The sequence below is a fragment of the Plodia interpunctella genome, chromosome 24 (genome assembly GCF_027563975.2).
Source record: "Plodia interpunctella isolate USDA-ARS_2022_Savannah chromosome 24, ilPloInte3.2, whole genome shotgun sequence".
NCBI classification, from domain to species: Eukaryota; Metazoa; Arthropoda; class Insecta; order Lepidoptera; family Pyralidae; genus Plodia; species Plodia interpunctella.
Window position 1 is genome coordinate 5,516,884 of NC_071317.1, and position 27,889 is coordinate 5,544,772.

A 27,889-nucleotide genomic window follows, 5' to 3' on the forward strand; every position below is an offset into this window, starting at 1 on the left:
CTTCTATTAGTCCCGCATAAACCCCCCATAAGTACCTATTTTTCTTTAATATCTCAAATGTACAGACATAGCCAACTTACAGTTGTTTTATACGTATAGATAAAGATAAGATATGTATCACACAGTAAGTACATAGTGGCTATTGGTCAGAATCCTATTATAGGCAGCCCTGTTGGTTTTTCTTGGGTTCCTGCGAGGAGTGGGTTACCCAATTGTGAGGTTTATTCGATATCTGATCCATCTGTAATCTGAGCATGACGTCTCGTCTGAAACGTGCCAGTCAGAAATGTGGTAGTATCGTGTTTGTGGCTAGTGTAAGATCTGTGACTGTCTGAGCTCGTCTGTTGATAAAAGTTGGTTTATTACCTTCAAATCAAAATCAAAATCAAATCATTTATTCAGAAATTATGCCTTCACAGGCACTTTTTCACATCATATTCTAAATTAAATGATGTTTACCAAAGCTACAAACTACTAGCATTTCGGAACGACCGCTGCTGAGAAGAAATGCCGAAAGAAACTCATTCAAACAGTGTTGGTCCCTATTATGCCAGAAGGGCTTACCATTTTTTAAATATAAATGTATGTATTAACGATGTTGAGGTTGGTCTGGAATAGGTAGTTTGCAAGTTCCTCGCCACGTGGATTCGGATCGTCCGAACCCCAAAGTGGGTGGTGTGCGTTAGCGTCAGTAGAGATGATGAGATCTAAATTGTGGTGTTCGCAGTAACTTATCAGCTCTGTGAGTTCAGGGGTAGGTGCTTCCGAGTCAGATGGTAGGTAATGAAGTAAGTAAGTAAGTATCACGTATAAAAAAACTTAGGTTAGGCTTACCAGCCTACCACTTTATGTGTGGTCGGTACAGCATGACAGTCTTTTGACGTCAATAAGTGATGTATATCATCCTAAATTGAATAAAGAATTTTGAATTTGAATTTGAGTCTCCTCCACGTCTCCTTGTCTGATGTTAACCGATCTGTTACATATCTCTTTATACTTTAATACTTTCGCGTTGCATAATTATATACTGAACAACAGGTATTAAACGCGCACATACCTTCACAAACAATTCGGAGCTTGTTACAAAGGTCCGTGGTCACTGAGCGACTGACTCAGCGAGATACGGCGACGACGTCTGTCAGCTGTCTGTCTGCGTATGAATGAATGAATGTTGTGACCAATAGATAGTCTGATTCCTGAAGGTTTTGGTGTATAATAATTTATTATGTTGTTACCCGAGCGAAGCCGGTTCGGGCCGCTAGTCTAGATATATTTATGTATAATTTTTAAAATGCAATGTGTTTCGAAACAAATAAGTCATAAAAATGACGCCAATATGTTAAAAACAAACAAACAAATTGACGTGCACCAGTAAATAAGATAAAAGCTTAAAGCTTTCGAAATAACTCAAAAGAACCGTGGAAATCTCTTTGTTTAAAAGCTCCCTTGTCTACTTAGTCTATGTCTAAGCTAGTCAAGAGCTTTTAAAGTGATGTATCCATACATGTTTGCATTTGAACATACTTCGGTTGTACCAAAGATTTTTAGTACCGAAAATTGTCCTACTATTATTATAAATGCGAAAGTTTGTCATTGTTGTTTGTTACTCTTTCACATAAAATCTACTGGACCGATTATTATGAAATTTGATACACAGGTAGAATATAATCTGGAATAACACATAGGGAACTTTTTATCCCCAAATTCCCACGGGAGCGAAGCACCAGGGCGCAGCTAGTATTATTATAAATGCGATAGTTTGTGATGTATATTTGTTACTCTATCACGTAAAATCTAGTGGTAATCCGATTGTTATGAAATTTGAATATGAAACATGGGGTACTTTTTGGAAATTACCACGGGAGCGAAACCCCCTGGACGTCGTAGCCGAGAATACAACCAGGAACAAGCGAGTATGATGCGTGTGTATATTTACTGTGTTTATTTAATTTAGTGGTTATTATATTAATTATTTAATAAAGTTTGAAAGGTCACGTAGACAGAAACGTGACGAACGTCCAAAGCTATGGATTAATTAATGGGACTCGATTATGATACAGACAGACAGCTATGACAGTTTTCTATTAGTTGTATGACACGCACTTTCAATTTTATCTCCAACTAACTTTTGCTTTGACTTCGCCCGCGTTTATTACGATAGTTCAAGCTAAAGCAATAATATCGAACAGCTATTGATAGCTAATGAAGCAAAATTGTCGATAGTTTTTTTTATATTTTTACTTACCTGTTCCTTCTATTTGTATAATGAAATTTGATGTCTATAGGTGTTTTTGACGAAATTATGTGTAAAAGCGTTTTTAATGTCACGACACAATTTCCGCGACACTAATGTCGTTGTGAAAATTAAACTATAGAACAGTGTTGTGGCCAATCAAAGCCTCTAAAGCAATTACTGCAATAATATTATTGAGACTGGTGTCAATCTCCCATGCGGCGGTAACACTTAACTCCTTAATATGGCCGCGGCCTGGTCAGGACTGGGTCAACGCTGACACGTGGCATATCCTACATCTATGACGAGATAAAAACATGGAGGAGACGCCTTTTTGCTAGTTCTCTAACAAAAGTTGACGGTACGCGGGGCTGAGGCAGACGGGGCGGGGAAGCGGTGGCTAACAATTATATGAAACAACTCTAGCATTTATAATGTTTGTTGGATGCGATATACAACGCCAAAAAATAAATTAAATTGAATTGAAATAATGAGATTTTGAAAAATCTAGACAGCGGACTCAAAATTCAAATTCAACAGATATACGACATACGATATACATGATATACGTCAAAAAAAATATTTCAACCAAACTGAGCCAGAGGCTCCGACGGCTGAGGAAGAGACCGTCAACACGTTAACATGAGAGTGTGTTGTGGCCAATGGTTGTGGCAATAATCTCTATAAGTGAAGATTTGCAAATGGCCAAATGGCTATTAGTTGCTATTTTTGTTATTACATAATCTGTTTAGCCGATAATCTTCCATTCAAATTAAAAAAAAAGGCCAATCATAGCCTCCAACCAAACCGGTGACTAGTAACAACATGGCTTCCCACGGAGGCCGATGTAATTGCCCCATGCAGGCTTAACAATATCTGTTAATATCGCCTGAACGGCCCTGGGTCAGCGTTGACACGTGGCATATCCTAGAGGCATAGCTATTGAACAAAATCAAAGAGGGCGTCAGTGTGTACGCCGCTCGTCAGTGTGTACTTTTGCCGCTGTATTAATAAACATTTAATTATCTGATTGGGCTTGGAGTAGTTTTTCATTGTTTTGTCCCTCTCTCTATTTAAGTCTCATTGAAAGAACGAGATAATACAAAGAATATTCTAATAATTTATAATATTCCGGTCTGAGGCTAATCAGAGAACAATGTTTTTATTAATAAGTTTGAAAACAGCGAAGCACGAAGAAATTACAACGTGGTGCGTCGGCGCAACGGAGCACAACTGAGTAATGGGACATGGGCGCATGGCTCTCATCTACACTGTAACGCCGAACTGTGACAGTATTGCCGACGCGAATGAACGAACATTTCTTAGTTAGTAGTGCGAACAAGTTAAAACGAGTCATGTACGTCGAATCCGCTAAAGTTCGGCGAACTGTTTGCCGATAGTGTATGGCATTGCTAAAGTTGTGTGGCGAGACTCGGTGCTGAGGACTGGGGGAGCGGTTCTGACGAGATATCCTTACATTATTATAGAACAAAGTCCTCTGCCGCGTCTGGCTGTCTGTTCGCGATAAACTCAGAAACGACTGCACGGATTTTCATGCGGTTTTCACTAATAGATAGTGTGATTCCTGAGGAAGGTTAAGGTGTATAATTTATATGTTTTTATCCGAGTGAAGCCGGGACGGGCGGTTAGTATTGAATAAAATTATCGTCACAACCAAACATTACACACATATTCCGTCCGGGGTAGATAGAGCCGACAATTACGAATCTCGAAGGCTTTATGGTGGGTTTATTGGTGGCATATTTCCAAAACTTTCGCATTTATAATATTATTTCATATAGCACCATAAATTAAATGAAAAGAAATATAAGTAATTACTTAGACGTACAAATTTTAGGACTTTGTTTTAAAAAGTATGCGTGGTATGGTACTAATTTCAAATCAAATTACTTACATTAAAAATAAAATGAAAGCTAAAATTCGAGTACATTCTGTTACACGCGGAAAATATTTAAACCAAAATATCTCATCACACGAAACGTGCAAAATATTCCATTAGCACAAGTTTAATCACGGAAATTATTACTTCGGACCAACCTCACAAAATGGCGACAGACAGATACGTAGATAGATAAATAAAACACTTTATTCACCATCATTTTGTACTTGTAACTTCCACAATACAAGCAATAATTAAATAGTTAATTAAACAGGTTGAAGTTAAGAACGAAGTTGACTAGTGTAGTCCGCCTGTATGTGGCCGTACAAATCTAATGGGACCTAATGGCGGCTGGCACTTAGGTCTTTGTTGCCGTTGTTCGAATACAAAACAACGGCAATAATGGCGTAAGTGCCGGGCGCCATAAGGTTCATTTTGTTTTGGACGAATATGATTAGATTCGACCATAATAACTGTAAGCTGTTACTATTCATCCGTGAGGGGCAAGGAAAAGGGCGTGGCGAAAAATATAAGGAACTTTACAGTTGAAAGACATACTTAACACTAATCATTACCTGTCCATACTGTATGTATCTACTAATCACTTAACACTCGCTCTTATCACTGAACAAAATGAATAGGTACTTCCGCAGATTCTATATGTTGTACATCTCTCAAGGATTAATTAAAATGACCGGGCAAACGGATGTTAACACCTATACCAGTTCGCCCAGAGTCTCTGATGAGATTTAAATGAAATCAGGGAGCCTAGAGTAGATTGAATTTTTCACGCTGTCTCCCAGAGAATAGTTTTAATTTTTAATTGAATTTCAGCGCTCGTTCAAACGGCTTTGTCTCCATGAAGTTTTTAATGGCTGCGGGTTTGAACATCAACCGCCCGTTCTCGTTCTGAGTTACTTAAACTGATTGAAAGGAAGTTTTCTTTCTTTCTTATATAGGGTTACTGGTATCAAACGCAAAACCTCCTAAAGACTACTTGGGTACATCAAAACAAGCAACTTTTATTCTACCACTTTGCGCCATTCGTAGTTTTTTTTTCATATAAAAAAAATACAATCTAATTTGCGATTCTACCCATTTTAACTCTATGTTATAGCCAAGCAACACGTGGCAGTACAGTAGCGTTATGTAGCAGAATCGAACATAGAGTTAACGTTTTATAAAAACGACATTAAAACTAAAAAAAAAGGAAAAAAATTGTATTTATTACGTTTAGACAAAAGTCGTAGAACAAAAGATGTTAGTCTAGTAGTTAGATACCAGTAACCCTGTATGTTTTATTGCTAACAGTGATGTGAGATGGTATCAAGTTGCCTGAAAGCTTGTGCCATGACTTTTACGACTGCCTACCAGTATCTACTAGCAAGTACTCACATACTAGTGAATTAAAATGTAAATTTTTCCTCGCGATGTTTTCCTTCGCCGGAAGCAAATGATGGTCTATGAAAACTACTATACATGAAACAGATTGGTATATAAACTCATGTAGCATGAGTAGGATTCGAACCTGGGACGTTTCGATCACAGGTGAACGGTCTTAGGTTATTATTTTTTAATTCGACATATATTTTTTAAAATGACATAGTTTTAATATTTGACGTCACACTTTACCAGGTTAAATGTAAGGGCCAAGGGACTGGATGTATGACCTTTTAACATACATTTACGCAAATAAGTAAATTTGAATATGAAATATTATTTTATACACTTCTTCGTTGCGTGTCGATGGCAAATCTACAACGCTATCTATTGGGTTCTAAATATATTCATTTATCGAAATAGAAATAAATTTGTTCATAACACTAATATACACACAAAAATGTAACAATCAGAATTTTTTGAAACATATACACCGTACATTTCTAATGTAGAAAGTAGTAGTAAATACGGTGGGTAAAAATAGCGGGAAAACGTTACCAGTGTCATAGTTATATCGTAAAAATTTGTTCATAAAACTTGTTTGACATCGGCCTATCTGGAAGACCCAGGAAATGAATTTTGCCGCGAAAAATTGACTTTTTTACGGTGAAACCAACTTTTGTCATCAAATTGGCGAAGTTTTTGTTTTCGTTTAGTAATTACGCGATTTTACCGCCGCTCGTAATTTTAGCTTAGGTATTTATGAGTTGCGTGATTGGTTTAGAATTATGAAATTACTTTTTGGTTATAAAGCACAGATTTTAGTATTATTTCCTATGTACGATTGTATCTACTCATGTCTCAAACTCAAACTCAAACTCAAATATCTTTATTGCAGTAACTGTGTAGTACAAGGTGTGGCACATACAATACAATAGTTTCAACAGTTTACCCTTACAGGCATGCAATATTAGCGTTATGTTACACTTATAACACATACTATATTTCTATATATATTTATATATATATGTAGATGTAAATATAATTAAAAATAGTATCAACTATTTTTTTTTCAATTTTATTTAAGATATGGAAGGGTAATTGTGAGAAATACCTATTGTTCTTAGAATCCTGCTTATTCACCTTAATTTGGCCGTTATAGTAAGGTCACAGGTAACAGGTACACTGAACAAAAGTTATCGAGTACAGTTGTTTACTGTCGATAAATGAGTTATCGATAAACTTTACTCATTAACAAAACTTTATTTGTTTACCTCTAGGGTTATGGGAAAGTCAATCATTCGACATTCGTGAAATATTGCAAGAAATGATAGATCTCTGAACTGTCCCCGTGAGAAATAAACGCGGGTGAAGCCGCGGGCAAAAGCTAGTATTTTATATAAATTTTAACCTGTTAGATATTAATTATTTACATTAATGTGTGATTTATGTGTTTTCTTTTGGATATATTAGTTACATTCTTGTTACACAACAAGAAGTCATTATGTTAAATTTTCATAAAAATATAATCTGTAATAAGTCGTTGATTACTGCTTGAAGCGTGTTGACACGATATATTTTTGTTATTGTGACATCTTAATACATAATGTTTTTATATTTGGGTTTGGAATTAAAAAATCCTTTCTGTCGATATTTTTATGAACTAGTATGTAGTACTAGTATGTATATAGATAATAATTAAGCATGGAACTTTATTATTCAGTTATAATTAATAATTAAACTATTATTATTGTCATAAGTGTTTTATGCGTCAACATATTCATAAATAGGCATATGTTTACGTCAAAAATAACATAAATAACATCTCATCTAACATAACTGTCACAGATATTAGAGCATAATCACAAAGTGCTTGTCAACCGAACGGACAGACGGACACAAAAGTAATTTTATATAAAGGGGAATAAATTTAGAGAAATATATTTAGAAATGACGACAATAGTTCGTTGACAGCGGCGTAGGAGAGAAAAAACGCGGGAATTTTTTATTTTTAAACTTCAGTGTCATGGCCGTTAAGACTCGTCTTTTTGCGTGATAGGAAACACTGGCTGGAATTTTTCAAATTATTCTACAGCTTTTCCATTATTCTACCTACCCTAATTAAACAATAGAATAAACATATAAGAATTTATTTAATTTGTTTCCTGTACTTAAATAATATAACTTAAAATCACACGTCTGACATTTTTGGGTAATAGTATATAATGCTAGTCAGCAGTTACATTTTTAAGACTAAACACCTGGATCGTTTTAGATGCATTCAAAAAAGAAAACTGTCAGAGAGTTGAAGATCGTAGCTATTGTAATAGTTTGCAAACAAATTCTTTAGTTCAACGTATTTTTATCGATACTTTTGACAGCACTAACTTGGTTCGCAAAACTTTAAGAAACCGAAGTACCCAAAGGGTTATTTATCTTTCAAGTTCTAAATTAACTGAGATTTACAAAGCAGGTGGGTATGTGTTGTAAGACAAATATACATTTTGATTAAAAGTGTTGCGACTTGTCTATGTAGGTGTGTGTACATATACAATAGAATGTGTTTATATAACACCTACAACCCTGGAAATCAGAGATAGAATTGACCTAGAGTTCAAAACCGTTGAAAAGAAAAAACTAAATCACCTGCCTTGCCTTAACAAACACATGAGCTGGGGTCGGCGCAATATGTCTGCTCTAAACAATTGCCTATTTCTTGATAAAGAAGAAAAAAATATGTAAATCATTTTGTACTAGGCATTTTGATATTAAGATATATATTCGATTAATCAATTTAATTTCTCCTTGTTACAGATCGCGGCATCAACATTACTGACGTTACTGCGCGACGAACAATGTGAAATATGACCGGACAAACCCCCACACGCACATGATTTCAATAAACAACTTCACACAAACACAAAATGCGTACGACATTCCACTCACATACAAAAATGACACACACAACGACACTGTCCAATCAGACTTCGATTACGAGAACGTTACGTTCGAATATTCAAATTCGACCGTTGCGAATTTCACCGAGTACCCGGAGATTCCGTATTACATAAAAGCGACGTCAATGACATTTTGTATTGTGATAATGTGTTTAGGTGTGATTGGGAATGTGATGGTGCCGATAGTTATATTAAAAACGAAGGATATGAGGAATTCTACAAATATTTTTCTGGTGAACTTGAGTATAGCTGATCTGATGGTGTTGTTAGTGTGCACTCCCACTGTTCTTGTGGAAGTCAATTCGAAGCCGGAGACCTGGGTGTTGGGTAAAGAGTTATGTAAGTATTAAAACTTGTTCGATTTACAAATTTGCTCTGAGTTCCATATATAGTTAGGATCACTTTTTGAAAAAAACTCCACCTGAGTAAATTGCAAAATATTAAAATTCTCCTACTACTATTATAAATGCGAAAGTTTTTGTGGGTGTGTGTATATTTGTTACATGTATGTTTGTATATTTGTTACTCTTTCATACAAAATCTGCTGGACGGGTTGTTATGACATTTCGTACACGTTTAGAAAGTACCAAATTTCATAACAATCGGTCTAGTAGATAATGCGTGAAGAGGTAACAAACTTACTTTCTCATTTATAATATTAGTTGTCATTGGGAAATATTGAAATGGCTGACTGTCATTGTAATTTTAATTTGAGAACATTCACAGTGGGTTGCACCAATCAACTTTGACGTTAACTTTAAACTGTAAAATGGCGTTGGTACTTTACGCATTTGCGCAAGTCAAGTTAACGTGTCAAAGTTGACTGGTCCTCATGTCGGAGTGACTTCCATATCAGCCTATCCTTAGCCATCCTTTTGTTTCCCTCATACGACACAGCTATTGTCCTTTATTTGCTCTATGTAAGCCCTTCTCGGCTTACCACTGCGTCTTTTCCTTCAATTTTCTCAATTTTTCCTTCAATCAAGTTCTTAAAATTGTCATGTCGCACAAGGTCGCCAAACATCTTTCGTACATCGTACATAATATTATTTATGTGGCTTTATCTATTTATAACTAGCATTTGCCCGCAGCTTCACCCGCGTGATTTTCTCACGGGAACAGTATTTCTTCCGGGATTATATGCGAAATTTCATGTATTGAAACGTAAGGTACGTTTCGCATTTGTAATAACAATAGAGTGAAAAGTTAGCTTATAACATAAATAAAAGAAATATCTATGGCTTATAATATTAATTACAATGTATATTTTATACTTGATAGGTACATAACTGCACACATCATATTTTTACCAATTTTTTTTGTTATTAGCGAAAACTAAAAAATCCTCTTTCCAAATTCTTCTACACTAGATAAAGGAATTTATTGCAAAGTATTAAAGTTTTCCATTACACAATGTAGTCACAGTCTGCTAAACCGAAAACGGTGGCCATCAAAATCTTCATAGTAGAGTTATGTATCACCTTAACATGTACCTAATTTACTTTGTATCGTAAACAATACAGCGTCAATCCAAAATCAAACAAAACACGGTACGCATGATGAACTCCGAATCTTCATTACCCACTTGCATCATTAGTAAATAAATATTCAAGGAAAAAAGCAGTGACGCAAACGACCACGACGAATTTAAGGCACGAGTACAGAATATCGAAAGTGTAGATGTACCACTTCAAATATATTTTAATGTCGCTCAAAAATCACTCTCTCATCTGAGCGTTCTTTCTGCATCTACTGCCAATTATATTTATATATTTATTAGCCAACTGAGTGTGCAATGGTCTTAAAAGTTTTAGTTCATAGTCCGCTTTCCTACTGTATCTCTTCTCGTGAAATGATAGGCGTCTTTATAAATATCGCCTCGCTATACATTCTAAAAAAATAATAACGTATGAATTTGGGTTAAAAACCTTATATCTAGGTTTTTAACCCAAATTCATACAGGAACAATTCGCAACCTATTTATTTTTCTAGGTTTTGGTCTAGTCCATTCATAATTCGTCTAAGGACATAAGTTCATCTTCGAACAAAAAAAAATAGCGGACCTTTGGCTCCGACGCTCAACGGCTGAGGAAGTAACCGAGAAAACGCTCAGATGTGAGACAGAGAATCCTAAACCAAAAAATGTTAAACATTTAATTTGTAATTTTAAGTCGGATAGTAAGTTGTATATTATTGTTTACATCGTTGTAAGTTTATGTATTGTTTTTGTCGAATAAACATATTTTCTCTATTCTTTTTTCATTTTACAATGAAGAAAGAATAAAGAAAATATGTTTATTTATATAAAATTGTTGTTTGTTTATAAAAAGTTTGTTTATAAAAAATTGTCTTTTGTCTTTGTCTTTAGTTTCGCTCGATATTAGTCAGATTAAACATCTATCCACTATTTATTCCGTAACACGATTATTCAAATGTGTCGGCCGATTGCACTCACTTTACGAGCAATTCATGAGCATTAAAGATCATTCTTAAAGTCATTTGGCACAAATGTATTTAAAGAAATAACAACACTCCTCTTTTTTTAAGCTCAGTAAACGTAATGGCCGCCACCTGTTAATTTATTCCATTAACTTGGTAATTTTGGGTTTTGGAAAAGTCGTTTATAATGCAGATTTATTAATTTTTTAAGCTGCATATGTTGTGAGCCAAGGGACCTACTTACTAGACAATAACATAACATCTATTTTTGGCTTTTACCTTATATGTAGGTTTTTCGGGTTCCGGATTGTACAATCAAAAGCACCTAGACGATCCAAATTCATTGTAATGTCGGCTGTACAGTACATGACTCCAAATTACACCATTTTACTAAAATACGCAATTTTAATAGAAGGAAGATATTCAAAACGAAAAAGTTTTTGCAAGCCTAACACAAGGAATACTAAGAACAACTAATTTAGTACACAATTACAAAGGAACTCGGAAACTTAGATCAGTATGTGAATCTTTAAACTTGTAAACCAATTTGCAGAAAAGTTTCTGAGTATCATTATTTAGGGATTAAGGGCAAAGTTCCACGTAAGAACCCGACGAAGTTGATGTTTTAAGTTGGTGAGGTGTAATTAAAGTCTAGTTATTTACACTGGTACTCATTCATATTATTTATTCGCCAAAATGTTCCAATGATCTTGAAATAATTACAATTAGTGTGTATGACTAAATAAATAGATATATTAGGACAAATCACACAGATTGAGCTAGCCCCAAAGTAAGTTCGAGACTTGTGTTATCGGATACTAACTCAACGATACTATATTTTATAACAAATATATAGATAAACATCCAAGACCCGGGCCAACCAGAAAAAGATCATTTTCCATCATGACCCGACCGGGGATCGAACCCTCGGACCTCTCGGTTCAGTGGCAAGAACCTTACCACTGCGCCACCGAGGTCGTCAGACCTCGACTTGAGTCACCTTTTACAGGTATTGTGAATTTGCGGCGCCTACTGTAAACCTATTAATAAACATTTAGATTTATAGTTAGAACCAGAGATTTAGACTCGTATTTAAAATATCCTAGCAATTAACAATTATATGCGAAAGCGTGCATATTTATTTCTCACTCAATTTCGCCAAAACGTAAAGACTGATTTAGATACATTTTAGCACTCTGGTATACTCGTATGCCTACTGTATTAATAAACATATATGTTGACTAAAACACGATTTTTCAGCAGAGTCCAAAAATAAAATTGCGTTGTAAAATATATTAAAAAAATATATGTTTGTGGGTTTATATGGTTGGCGATTTTATATTAAATATTATTCTTAAATCAGAAGTCGTTAATTTTCGTTAAAAAAAGCATTTAAAATAAATAAAAAACTAAAAAGCAAAAAATCCGTCTACATATCGACTGAAAAGATAAAACTAAACAGAAGAAAACAAGATCAAATGAAAACTGATAGTAATGTTGAGAACATTACTTTTTTAGATAGTTTAAAATGTTGTTTTTAACATTATAAGAAAGTTTCAAAACCATATTTTTTCAAAATTACGTTTATGTATCTCAAATAAAATAAGATTTTTATTTTACTTACAATATTTTTATTCAAACGTCTCAATTAGCTATCGTAAAAACAAAATACGACCATTTTGTGTGAACTGAGTAAAATATGAATATTAAATTATCATTTTAAGAGCAATTTCTGAGCACATGTGACGTTAATTGGTAATTGGTGTACAGAATAAAAATATAATATTATATTTGATACAAATGTTTCCGCCGTACAAAAGCTTATACCAAATGGCTTGTGGTTCCGCCGTCAAATAGGATCACTCCATATCCTCTCGTTGTTATCGTATGAGGCGATTAGGGAACACATTCTAGGGAACTGCTAAAAAAAGTAAAAGAAGGAAAGCGATTCCTGGACCCCGACACTCAACGGCGGCGGAAGAAAACAGGAAAACGCTCAAATGAGAAAGAGTCTAGTCAGTTGGTAGGTAATAATAGCATTCCCAAGGAGGGTTAACGTCATGCAGGTTGTAACATTATGGCTGAGCGCGTGCTTTTTGTCTTTTTATTAACATATACGTTTTTTTCTTTACGGGGTAAATAGAGTCAGGAAATTAGAAGTTGAGTTTGTTATAAATTATGATTACGTTTTACTGCAATCTTGTCTGAATATGTGGTTTCAATGAATATTTGTTTTTATACAATGAAGTTAGGTAGGTACCTATCTCAATCATTCAATGTGAAAAAAAAAAAATGTTTTTTTTTATCTCCCGGAAACTGCCCTGTGACAATGTATCAGGATATTAACAAAGATAGTCGTATTTTCCGTATCTCCCCGAGTTACAAACCAAGCTGTTTTTGTTACAATTACTTGACCAGCGGTGACAATGGCGGGAGAAAGGTGTGGTCCCATTGACAGCGCATGCATATATCAAAAAATATAAAGACAATGTTCTGCAACTTTTAAAACTTGCTAAGGTAAGAAAGAGACGTAGAATATGTCAAAATTCTGCCATATAACTGACGTAATAATAAATAGCGTAATTAACTGACATAGTCAATAGCGGCCCAAAGCCGCGAGCTGACCTCCAAACTTCAATTCGAAGATGGCACCCCATGTTGATGAAGAGTCAATCAATAAAATGAAAAAAAAAATACAAGTAAGTATGTACTAACAACGTAAACCAGAGTAAAAAAAAAAGCTATGAACATATGTTAAAATGGAAAATTCATCTGATTCCATGGGAAAATTACACAATCTATTCAATAAATTGAAACTTATTATTAATATAAGTGTTAATTTACTACTAATTCAGAGCGGAATATTGTCCGAACATCAGAAGTGAGTATGCTTTTGTAATTAATTTAAATTGAAAGCTAATAAGTAGTTAATAAAAATATCGTTTATTTAGTGTATATTATAAATCTTGTAGGTTTTCCTTGAGGTATAGGATGGGAGTTAAGCTCAGGCGGCTGAGGCTTAAATTGACGTACGACTAAAGTAAATGTCAAAGCTCCAGCTTAAGACTACGTAAATTAAGTTAATTACATTCGGTAATTAACTGCATTTCAGTAAGTCTACTCAGTTGTTTGTTTGTACCCAAATATTTTCATATAAATCCGCTGTCACTCACACCGCACTAATCGCTGGCAATTCGTACCACATGCTGCCTTTGCCCCGAACGACCTATACAAGAAAATACAATTTTTCACCAACACAACCTATAGCCCTTTCTCCCGTGAGATAAGGTTCACTTTTGCTTGTACGGGCTACGAAATACATTTTTAAGACCACAATACGCCCTAATTAAGTGCAATAAAGTATTCTTTGCGAATTTATGAACAGGGATGCGTTTTTTTTTAAATTTAAAATTTTGACAATGACAGTCCTTTTTTTAGGATTCTGTACCAAAAACGTCAAATGGATTCCTAAATATGCCTCTTCTGTCTGTCTGTCAGAAGTTCTATAATAATAGGTGGAGCCATAGATAAAAGAATAGGGAGAGTAGACGGATATTTTAAAAATAGTTACATAATATACTTTTTATTTGCATACATGTGCTTTCAATTTAATCTTGTCACTTACTTGATAAATATTAATAAATATATTGAAACAACCAGGAATCGACGGCTTAGGTTGCTTGATTAGTTTTTTTTTTTGTTGAAAAGATGAAGGATTTTTTTTCCCAATCAATTTCTCGCATGTTTTATTTCCTTGTGACCGTAAAATATCCGTTTTTGTCAAATCAAATCATTTAAACAGAAATTGAGACCTTCACAAGCACTTTTTCACGTCAAATTTTATATTCATCATCATCATAATTTCAGCCACTTTGTGCCCACAGCTGGTCACAGGCCTCTCTCCGCGTACGCCACCCTCCTCTGTCCTGTGCCTCTCTCATCCATGTACAACCTGCGACTTTTATTATATCGTCCGCCCATCTCATCGTATTCGTCCGACACCACTCTCGCCGGCCCTAGGCCACCATTCAGTCAGCACTTTACTCCACCTGCCATCACGCCGACGTGCCAGGTGTCCTGCCCAGTTCCACTTCAGGTTCATGACCGCGTCTCCCACGTCCCGTACTTTGGTACGCTGTTTTGGAACGCGTTCTTGCAATCTGTTGTCGAGCATGGCCCGCTCCATGGCTCTCTGTGCGACTCTCAATTTGTACACAGTCTCCTTCGTGAGCGTCCATGTCTCGGCAACATAAGTCATGGTGGGCAGGACACTTCGGTTAAATAAGCGGGTTTTTAAGCATCGTGGAGTGTCAGTTGACTTTTAAATTTTATATTAAATTGTAATTTTTCAAAAGCTACAAACTACTGCAAACTACTATTGCTCTAGATATTCCCTTTACACTTAATCATATTTTTAATAAATTAATATTTGTTTGTGTATATCTGGAATGTGACAACCCTACAATTACTTAAGAAGTTTAGTATCCTCGCTCATGAAGTATGTCTTCCATGAAACGTGATAATATAATTACTTTATAGCTCTTTTATTGCCCTTCATTTAGCGAAGTATTGCAAAATTATTGTTATTATCATTCAACTCCTGAATATATGTCAAAAAATTTCTTGTTGATGTCAATTAGTGTCAGTGTTCACACAAAAAAAAATTCAAAATCTCTTGGAGAAGTGGAAAAACGGATCCTGAGTTCCGGCGGCTGCGAGAGGAACCGATAAAACGCGAAGTTTGAAATGGTTGTGTTGTAATGGTTAAGGCGCCCGCGATCGAAAGGTCTCAGGTTTGTGACATACAAACACACAAACGCGGTAAGCGTTTGTATGTTTTATTTATATGATTTGCTCTATCGGAAATTGTTTTTTTCCATATTTTTCATCCACAATCAAGGAAGTAAACTGTCCATAAAACAGTGACAATTGACGAAAGAAGACAAATAATAATCCAATCCCTGAAAATGATCTCATGTCTCCCTCCAAGAATGAAATATTCCCGAGTTCCTTCGCATGTTTTTGGCAGATATTAAATTTCTAGAATCACAATGAGATTGGCTTGCCACAGTTCATATTAGGATCGGAGAATGGAAGAGATGTGGCAGCAGATTAGGTAGCTATATAAACGTATTTATTTATAGAGAATAAAAAAAGACATTTGCAATAATTTTCAGTTTTTCATAGATAAATTAATAATACAAATTTAAACTAAAACTTAATCTCTAAACTCTGACTGTTTTACCAACTCCTTCCGCAGCCATAGAGTATATAGTCTACTTTGTTACTTTTCTAATTGCAACAAATATTTTTCAGCACAAGAGTTGTGGAAAAATAAAAGGTATATAATATTTTTTCAAAATTTAATTAATGAGATTAAAAAATTTAGGACTCTCAATAGGACGTGTGATATGCATGCATGCTACCTATGTATATAAAATATTTTTAGTTTTCATAGATTCATTCACTCACATATTTCTCATTTCCTACATCTACGTATGATATGCGGGTATAAGTAGATTATGTCGACATTGGCAGTTCGTTGTTTCGAAAAAATATATATCAGTATGTTAATGTATGTGGGCCGGCTTTTTGGCACTAACATATACTTATTGAGGTTTTATGTACGTAGATAACACCTTAATAGGATAAAGTGACGCAGATATTTTGCAGTCTCCCTGTCATGACTGCAAAATATCTGCGTCACTTTATCCTATTAAGGTCCTTATCCGACAATGTTAAAATGAGTTTCTTTCGCCATTTCTTCTCAGCAGTGGTCGTTTCGAAATATTAGTAGTTTGCGGCTTTGGTAAATCTTATTTAATATAGAACATGATTTGATTTTGTAGTTCCGAGACTGGATTAAAGTTAACAGTTTTCAGAAGATAGATAAAATCACATATACTGCTAGTGTAAATGTCAGTGTTTTTCAGTTAAATTTGGTAGGATGGATGAACGAAGTGAATGAATGGATGGGTCACCATTGCCTCTGTTGACATGCAATCGGGTGTAATGCCGGTTCCACACTATTTGCGAAGAGTTCGCCAAACTATGGCAGATTCGGCATACGTTGCTGGATTTCATTGCGGTAAATAAAATCACTCATATAAATTGCGCAATGTTGTGCATTCTCGTCGTCATTCCAAATTCGGCGATGGTGTGTAGCCGGCGTAACGTGTAACTGATTTCAATGCAGCGATGTATTTGTGCATGTGCACTGTTACTTGTTTAATGCAGCTTTCGAGCTTAATTAAATGCTTTTCAGCAAAGTTCTCAAGTTTAAATTAAGTTTTCGTGAGTTGTGTGCAATTTCACAAGAAACTGAATAAGAAAAAAAAAACAAAACTAAGACAAACATGAATTAACGACTATTAATATTTTTTCTATTGCTTTGTTAGTGGCAATGGAACTTAATAACTATTAGTTTAATTATTTAGAAATGATTTAAACAATGACGTTTATTAATGTGATAAGATGATAATACCTATTATTAATGTTAAAAAAATATATAACTTTAATTATTTTTTTGTGAAAGGATAAAGGTGTTTTTTTCTTTGTGTGTGCAAACAATGTCCACATTTATCTCCTGAACGATCCAATCGATTTAAACTAATGTCTTTGTAAACGACGTGTGATTCACTATATAGGTATATTTACCTACTTAGATTTTAGATGTCGCATATGTTTTTTTATTTCAAAGACGCGTGTGTTCTCTCGAGTCGACACTTTTTCATATTCCTAATACCAAATTTTTAATATGTACTTAATTAAGTTTTAAAAGATATTTTTAGGCTACAGCTAAAACAGTAAAAAAATAAAAGTGTTCAAACGCTGACGTGGCATTTGAGTTCACCCAATCTTGATTTATTACAGTCAAGATAAAGATGACGGACTTTATCACAATTTTTCTAAGATCCTTTTATTTTTTTGACTTCGAAGTTATTTGGAAAAATCAATATTTAAAGGAGACTTTGGTAAACTTAACATAAATGCATATTTAAAATAGAATTAATCTTTTTTTTTGTTTATTCCCTCGTTTCTCGAGGCAAAGGGTTCTAGCCCATACAGCCAAGTCTTTTGTTTTTTTTTTTGGAATAATAGTATTAATCAATTTTTTTTTTGGTTTTGTTTATCCATGCGGAAAGGCAAAGGGATCTAAGCCCATACAGCTGTCGTCTGTATTATCCTATTTACTTAATAATGTTGTATTATAAGACGTAAGCCAAGTCTTTTTTATCTTTTAGTCTTATTCCGAATATCTTTCTTTCTCTTTTTATTTTCTTTGTCAATCAAAGTCATTTATTCTCATATAATAAAATAAAAAATATATATTTCACACCAACTAAAAGAGTACCTAATCTACATCAAACATAAAACTGTTCCATGCCACGGGTTTCAAAAAAAAACATAGTACATTCAAATAAAAAATATTGTACATACATTCGTCCACTCTTGTTTTCAATATATTTACAAAACCTTGTTATTTGATGTCCTTGGTGAAAAGGCTGCGGTGAAATTTGTTGCGCCGCTTCTTCAGCTGCACTTCTGCTGAGTTGGCGGTAGTAATATTTTGACATCAATATGCGATATTTATCATCCTAAGTTGAATATATAATTTTAAACATGAATTTACCCCTACCGAAATTGCGTGTTGGCTTCTGAATGATACATAATCTCACGTATACTAGAATATCGGATGGGTTCAACCTCAAGACAGCAATATTTCAACAGTAGACTGTGACAGAGGTTTCTGAATAATTACTATGGGTGATTAATGTCCTATGATCGTTTGTTATTTGTACAGTCGACTACATTATAGGTTACAATGAGTCCTCTATTCGGTAGGCATAAGGGCGAGTTTGCAATGACTTTGCGCTGGTCCAAGAGCGGTGACTGTAAGTACGTGATACAGGATGAAGTCTATTTATGTTTCAATGAGTTACATATATCTCCATTACTTTAATTGGATATAGATACGCATGACGCGTCAACTCGAGAATTCTGTCTGTTTAAATTATAAAGTAAGTTTGTTTGTTACCTCTTCACGGTCTATCTACTCAACTCATCTTATTGAAATTCTGCATTTCAGTAGTTTGAAGTTTGGAGAAGGACATAGGGTACCTTTCATCCCGGAAAAATAACTGTTCTTCAAAAATTTTGGCGGCCGCTGGCAACAGCTTGTATTACATACAATTTTCAGTTTGAAAAAGTGACTAAAACACATGAGACTCAAACACGTTTTCTCCCCGCAGGTCTTGCAGTACCGTTCGTGGAGCTCACCGTCACCCACGCTTCAGTCCTCACCATCCTCGCCATCAGCTTCGAGCGGTACTACGCCATCTGTGAGCCTCTGAGAGCTGGCTACGTCTGCACCAAGACCAGGGCGACCTTGATATGTGCTCTGGTTTGGTTTTTCGCTGCCCTTTTCACCAGGTATACATTCGTTGGGAATTTTGTGTGACTAAGTTCATGGTGATTCTAACGGGGCATTACACAACTAGCCTTAAATAAATATTTCTAGTTGTCATCAAGCTTCTAGCCATAAATCATCTTCAAGCCTATTACACAATAGGAATTTCGTGTTTCGTTTTCTGATTATTATGAGGCCAGATATTTTTTCTTTAAGTCAAGCTTATCGAAGCTTGACTTAAAGAAAAAATATCTGGTAAATATCAGCTCATCATCCCAGTTAATGATATAAAAACTCGTTTCTGGCATCTCTCCTGTGAGATGTTCCTGCCATTTCACGAGTGACTCGGTTGCTCGTATGCTGCCGTATTCTATAAAACAGTCCTATAATTCACATTTGGTCTTAACCCTGATGGCTCTGTGTGCAACTTGACAAAGACTAAAAATCTGCCATTTCTTTCATATTTCACTTCAGATTTTACATCTGACAGGATATATTATTTAAATATCTCCTCATAGCCGGTCATGTCAAAGGCTTCTGCATTTAACGACGCGACGCTTGAAATTTCAGCTGAAGAGGTTTTAAGCAAATAGCGGGAGTTTTTTGACGTTTGAAGTTATTGAGGTTGTGGAGCGAGTTTTTTTATTCGATTGAGTTTTTAGACCGGATTTATCATTATGCTATTGAAAACTAATGATTTATTTAACGATCTTTTTTATTATAATATTTAAAAGTTTGTATTATCACACATTCTTAATTGGTTTGCAATAAGTACCATTCCAGAGATCTTGAAGCGGTGGTAGTGTAATGGTTAAGACGCCCGCTTGTGGATCGAAAGATCCCAGGTTCGAATCCTACTCGTGCCATATGAGTTTGTATACCAATCTGACTCATGTATAGTAGTTTTCATAGACCACCACTTGCTTCCGGTGAAGGAAAACATCGTGAGGAAACCTGCACACTGGTTGATTATTATTAACTTGAGAAGGCAATGGCAAACCACTCCATTAATAATGCCAAGAAAGTTGTTGTGTGTGTTTCATTCCACGACACAATGACCACGACCCTCAGCCATGAGGAATACGACTATGAAGAAGAAGAGATCTTAATTCCCAATGTTATAAACCATAGAGTTTCATTCGTCGTTTCTGCACAGCAGTGGTCGTATCGAAATGCTAGTTGTATGTATCTTTGAGGTTAATAATAATCGATGAATACTTACGAAAGACGTGCTAGTCAAATTTTATAATACTTTTGATTTACGGGAATGAGTGTGTCTCTTTTTTGCTTCCAGTTTCAGTCTACTTTACATATTTCAATAAAATTTGTAAACATGTTGTATAGGTAATACAATTTCCGACATTGTAACAAGTGTGGAATCTCTTTACAAGGCCACAGAACTAATATTAATATGTAATCTAAGTAGAACTGTAGGTACTAGTATTTTTAAAATGTATATTCGCAATGTTTATCCGTGTAGTGCGCCATTTTACCGGGAGTTTCATAGCTGGTAGTAAATGCTAAATTGTATTTTATTAGCATCAATAAATGCATTTGAACAAATTTACAGTTGAAACATCTAATGGAATAACCATCTCGTTTGTTACCTAAATGGAGACCTCAATAAATGTTATTAGGTAATACGGCATTTTAGGCGAGACGAGAATCATTGTTATTTATTTCAAGTTCAAGATAAGAGTTCAATTGGCAATGAAAAGGCCTTGAAATTATTACAACCGAGACAGAGATAACTATAGACTCCGCCTTATCTTCCATTTCACTCATACAAACATGAGAAACGCCTGTTCCCACGGAATAATAAACCTGTGTTTATTTTTCCGTGCCTGTTCCCTACTTGGCTACTGAAAGGGCACCAAACTGTCGTCGAACAGTTTGCCAAACTTTGTTAGATTCGGTATACATTGCTGGTTTTTCTAACACTCATACTGGCATGTGTATTAGTTCGGTGACACTGTGGAGCTAGTTATATAATCGGTGTGGTCCCTCGTTCTCAGGCACCAGAACTCTGTCCTGGGTTGTCTGTGTTGAGTTTTGCGTGTTCCATATCCTTGCGGAGATGAGATCCACGGATGAGATTACGGAGCGGAGATCCATGTGGCTGGCGGTCTGCCATTAACTGTCTTCTTCTCTGTATAATAAAAATATGAAACATAATAATTACATATGATAATCATAATTGTCGATAACTCCTTGTTATAAAAATGTTACTACTAAAAAACATTCTGTGGTAGAAGCGTGGAGCACTGAACTCAGTCCGTGGATACAAGTCACGTATGGATTGCATTGGACAAGCTCCCAACCCGGGTTCGTTCGTGTGGAAGATATTGCACGAGTTTGTATTACGAAATGTTCATATATGAATATAATTTGTACTTATTTACTTATGCCTCGTGCATGAATATTTTGAAAAATAATATTTTAATTGACAATTGAAATTTGAATATACGAATCTAAAACAAAACTTATATAAGCCTAATTAAAAATCATAAAACTTAACTTTAATAATGGTAATCTAGACTTAGAAAAGGGTGGATAAGCAATGGGGAGACCTACCGATTTTTATGGGAGACCTTTGCCCAGCAGTGGGACCCGATTAAACTTAAATAAATTAAGTAAAAAATTATATTTCTAATTTGTATAGTCCATCAAGTGCTTTGCCAGCCGCATTGTGCCCAAAAGGCTGCAACCAATGCCTATTTGGATAGCAATCCTTGCAATTAGGTGCAGCAATGACTCTGAAAACAGCAACATTGAATCCCATTTACATTTTGGCAATATTTATTTCAATCTGAAACAAGCATCAGTTCAACTGGGGTGAAAATTAGAGACATATTACAAATTCAACTAAATTACACATAGTACTTATTAAATTAGTGTATATTTGATGTAAATATGCTAGAAAAAAAAGAAGAAAGAGAATATGTTGATTTGTCATAATTTACAAAACCTTTACAGTACACAAAGAGATATCAAAAATCTACTTAAACAAATTGATCTCCGCTCAGCATAATGCCATGGCTTGAGACCACGACGCTGATCTTCCGCGGATGCCATGAAATAAATTAAAAAATAAACACAATACCTATTTAAATTGAGACACAACAGAATATATTAAAAAAGAACTCAAAATTATCTATAACTACATACAAATAATAGAGCTGCAAATTACAGTTGTGCTGCTGTGCTAATGTTATTTGAATTCCTGAAATATATTTCTTAAATTTAACTTTAAATGATTTTACAGATACAGGTTTCTAATAGGCGATTGTATGCTAGGTTAATTAGGTTTTTATTTATTCTTCACAGCGTTACCGTATATTATACGAAACATATTTACAACTAAAGTAAGGCCGATCAATTAACTCATTTGCGATTTATCAGTTCGTTACGATCCAAGAAATAAATTAAAAGCGATAATTGTACCGCCACATGAAATTTTTATATATAATATTAATATCGCGTCGATATCTATATATCTATTGTAGACAGATTTGAAAATCTCTGTAATCACTTCAAAACAAATGGCTTTTTTTTTAATTTCAAAAATAGAATTATTATCATGAAAAATTATTATCATGAAAAAAAAGGTAACCTACACGAATAAAGTAAGAATCGGTCATTGATTTTTCTAAGTAAAATATAATTTATACATTCATTACGCGACAATGTGCTATTGTTCAATGTAATCCAAATTTAGGCTTTGTGATTAGAATATTTGATTTATAAAATATATCTATAGTGAAAAAACATACGTTTTAACTTTTTTTATGAATAGGACAATACTATCAGCAAGATATATATGTTTTTGGTCATAAAATAGTACTTAGGTACTATTTATGTTTAAAAAAATATATAGCATAATAATATTTGAAAAAAAAAATACTGTTATGGCTAATAGTGGAGTTTCTAGCGTCAGCTAAAAATTGTCTAGGAAATAAGAATATACTAGAAAAGGTATAGAAACGGCAAATGAAATTCCCAACCGCCACGGGACAAACGAACATTGCAAATACACAGCATTCCTAGACATCTTTAATGCCAGTGCTATTGACTAAGTTGAACGGACATACGGGAATGGATTGTGAACTGTCTGACGCGTTTAATAAGTCCTCATTTTTAAATTGCGAACATAGCGTTCTCGAATAACTTTCATAGTATTGGAAATATACTAGAAGAAATTCGAAATTCTAAACATCGTGCATCGATATCAGCATAAAGTCAATTTTATTATTGTTAATAGCGATTTAGCTCACACTGCGTGGTAAAGGTCTGTATCTCCCTTCTTCCCTCTATTGTTTCCTGGCTGTGGAGAACCTGTCAGCAATGTACAATGTACAAGTCGATCAAAAGCAAGACAATTAATTAAAAAAAAAAAATGGTTATATTCAACGAGATGTTCCGAAGTTATATTAAATAATTAATTCGACTGCTGTTGTATAAGTCACGTTTAATAGTACCTTGGAAAATAATTCACTCAAATCCTTGCTACTTCATCTAGTGCAGATTCCATTCCATTTTTGTCAAGAGGTCGACTTCATTTTTGTCAACAGTTAAAACATTTGTCGAGAAAGATTTTCTGTGGCCTTAAAAATACTTTTCGCGTCGATTCTAAAGATAATGTACACCCGTATGTTATGAAACTGTCCCCTGAATATTGGTTCCGGCGTTTAAAGAATAGATGGTGTTAGCTGTAACAAATTCAGTTGAAACTGTCCGCCATATTGGATTGCCAGTTTTGCCCGCCTTTTCCGATTGCTGGCGTAAGGCATTTTTCTTCATTACCATATATCCTTTTTCACTATATAAGTCGACCAATTATTTCGGAATAACTTTTGTGATGATAAATGGTATTAAAATGTTTTTTTTTTCACTCAATCTGTGTGATTTGTCCAGATTTATTTTCTTTAATTGAGCCTTTGAAATCTTTTTCATTGTGGGATAATGGTATGAGATTACATAGTCAAATTATATTCTTGTTTAGATACTAGCTACGCTCGCGACTTCGACTGAATGTAAAAATTCGAGAAATCTTGTCTACATACGTACCACGACTGTCTCCGGCCTGAAATTAGGGATGTGCAATAATCAGTTTTATTATTATATAATCATAATATTATGAATGTGATTGTAAGTTTGTTTATTTTTTTAATTATTACCGTAACGTTCCCGAGGATTCTGGAAGTATTGTTACATATGTGCCGATGATTATTCTTGCCCATTGTAGTTCGCGACCGAGAGCGTTATTTTTACGTCGCAGGTTTTTAACGAACAAGTTTGTTCTTTTAGTTCGTTAGTTCACCACTTCAAGTCAGAAAGAGCTACTTGTTGTGACCACATTGTTGCAGTGCATTGAGAGTGGCGCCGCACCGCGCTATCGAAAACGAACGAAAGAACGAAACGAATTAAGTAGTGACGGATCTGGGAATTATATAATCACTCTTCCGAACTATAGTTCGTTCGCGAACTACACAAGAATCGTTGCCGGGTGAAGCCGCGAGTAAAAACTAGTTGATGATAAATAGTAGAAGTTAATCTTAATGAATATATAATTGAAAACATGTTAACTTGAAATTATTTTTATATTTTCACAACACACATAAAATACACTTAACGATTTTTACGTTTCTCCTAAAAAAATTGGGTCAATAATCGAGGTTAATGTTTTAATTAGATAAAAAAACAGGCATATTAACCCAAATATCGAATGAAGTTTTTTATTACATTTTATATGTTAACATTAGATATCAAAGACTTTCGCCATGCGAAATTTCGGTAAACATCACTGCGTTAGCTTTAAAAATAACATAGTTTTTGCGCGTAATATTATCCTAAAATATATTCGACAGATATATTTGAGAATGTTTAATAGGTCAAAAATTCGTATTCAAATTTAACATTGGCGTATAAATATTCGGATTGTGCTGTATGTGTTCGATCTCAGCCAATTTCTTCTCTCATCCGTAAATACTCTTTCGTACTCACTCGTGCATCAATTTATTTTTTTTTCTAAATTTATACGGAATCCTTTAGGAATGCACCTTAGTCATGCAAAATAAATTTTACCAAAAATTGTGATATAAATTAGGTTGAGCAAAGAACATATGTAGTAAGTATGGACAATACTGGATCGGATGAATGGATAACGGCTGAAATACGGAACAAACCTGTAATTAATTAACCGTTCTCAGTATCGAGTATTTAAATTTGATTATTAGAAATTATGAAATGTGAATCGATTTGCAGATCTGTGATTTCTCTTTGACATTTTTCTACACGAAACTGGATAAAAAAATTAAATATTTTCTCAATTTCTGATTTTTTTTTTATGTGTATATTTTATAACGTGAATATTTTATTTTTGAAGTGACTACCGAAAGCTTTCAGACAAACAAAACCCTTTATGAAACAAGGTTCGTAACAGTTTGCTTCAGAATATCGATGTTTCAGCTTCAGTACAACAGCGCTTTTTTTGTTCGTATGTCCGTTTTTTAGGGTGTGGTCTGACTGCTAGCGATTTATGATAACGACATGTAAGGCGATTCAGCGGTCGGTCGGTTTTCACTGCCAGTGCGACGACGTGAAGCCTTGTGATAATCGCCTTATACATTTAACCTATGTAGATGAAATGTAAAATTATTAAATTTCAGTTTAAATAAAAAATATTTCTGGCAAATCAACTTATTTTTTTAGCTTACAATCGATAGTTGTTTGTTTCGGTGCATTTGCTTGTAGCCAGACTAAACATTTTTATTATTGCTTTAAAGTGTGTGTATTTGATAACAATAAATGTTATCAAAAACACACTTGAAATTTAATTGAACATATTATTTTTTAATTTAAAACATGCAACTATAAAAAATAATCGAAGAACATGAATGTTGAATGTATTTTATTTAATTAAAGCTTATAAAAGTTACAAAAATTATTCAAATTAAATTAAAATCTTCTTTTTAGTCCCAGTTTACTTGGGGTCGGGACTCCCCGAAGAGTATTTTATAATTCAAAGTCAAAATTTACAAGTTTTTTGATGAAACAAATACAGAGTTAGAGAGAGACCTACTACATCAGAATACGCCCCTCGCTGTCAGTCAGGCCTCAGCCTTACATGTTAACACACACCTCAGTCATGCTTCGTGATGCACCATTAATTTTTATTTTCCGTTTTTCCATACAAATGTTTCGACTCGTTTTGTTTATTATATCTGTAACTGTTTATTGTATGCTTCCGACAATATTTATCGTTTTTACATATGTTAATTTTACACGCAATTATGTTAAAGTTATTAGGTTTCATATTTTTATATAAATTATACTAATACTAGCGTCCCGAGCCGGCTTCGCTCGGATAAAAACATGAAATATTGAAAACAGCATGAAAATCTGTGCAGTTTTTGAGTTTATCGCGGACAGACAGACGCGTTAGAGGACTTAGTTTTATAATATGTCGATAAGGATAAATTGAGGGATGATGTGGCATGGGGTGCTGACCACCCCACCCCACCCTAAGAAAATTACCTCTCGTGGATGACGTACGAGGCGGCTAAGGGATACGTAGTCTTCCCAGTTCATAGGCAGCAATAGTGTTCTTAATGAGCGTTGACGTTAGTTGTAAATGGTCGTAAAAACAAAACCGAATTTTTAAAATTCTAATGTGTATTTTTTTGCATTCGGGAACAAGGGAAGATGTGACAGAGAACATATAAAGGAAGAATGTGATCAATTCCTAGCAGGAATTATACATTTTTGCAATATAATTTAATAATTTCAAAGTTATTTGGGAAGGGGAAAATATCATATGACATTATATATTTAATCTTTTATAATAATTATATATTCAATATATATTTAATCTCCCTACAGATATATATGAATTTAATATTTCTATCATAGAAAAAAAAAACACTTTTATACAAATATATTTCCATCTCATTCTCATTATAGACATTTTATAGAGACAAAGATATATTCATAAAAGTTATAAAAAATAGCGTTTCGGGACGTTGTTCTTTTTTCCGCTCGTTTTAGAAATGGACTATAGTATGTTCCTTAACTACTTAAGAGGGATCTAAAAGTCAAATAGCGAAATTAATTACTCTCATAGTAATTTGGGCTAACTTTATGGGGTTCACTAACTGTTCAGATGGACGTAAAACATTATAAATTACTATTGAGAGGCCATTCCCTCTCACATAAGTGAAAACTTCCTATATAATTCAGAAAGAGGTCGCGACCATGTAAATTATTCGCCTTATAACTGCTTGTATAAGTCGACTAAATAAAAAGATTTGAAAACTTTGTCAACTTTTTTCATTTTCATCTAATCGCCTTCGTGCGCAAATATCAAAAGCTTCTTTTTTTTTAAATTCAGAATAGACCTTTCCTGCCAGTAACTTTATTGAAGTGTTAGTTATTAGAATTATTATTTTTTTTTATTATGTATTTTATGTTTTGTTATACTTTTCTGTAATATTGATCTGTCCTTTTTTATTGTCTATCACTTCAATTGCTAAGTAAGAACAAAAGGGCTTCGGTTACTGCGATCTTTTTTA

At 34.2% G+C, this 27,889-nt stretch overlaps 1 protein-coding gene across 2 annotated transcripts in view; it reads left to right on the forward strand.

Moving 5' to 3' along the window:
• LOC128680512 (thyrotropin-releasing hormone receptor-like) overlaps nt 1-27,889 on the forward strand; it is a 71,055-nt gene that overhangs the window by 32,990 nt on the left and 10,176 nt on the right. For both annotated transcript variants that reach the window (XM_053763716.2, XM_053763717.2), the window contains exons 2-3: nt 8,328-8,809; nt 19,162-19,342. In XM_053763716.2, coding sequence (XP_053619691.1) covers nt 8,404-8,809; nt 19,162-19,342 — 587 coding nt within the window. In that variant the 5' untranslated portion in view covers nt 8,328-8,403. The remainder of the gene's footprint in view (nt 1-8,327; nt 8,810-19,161; nt 19,343-27,889) is intronic.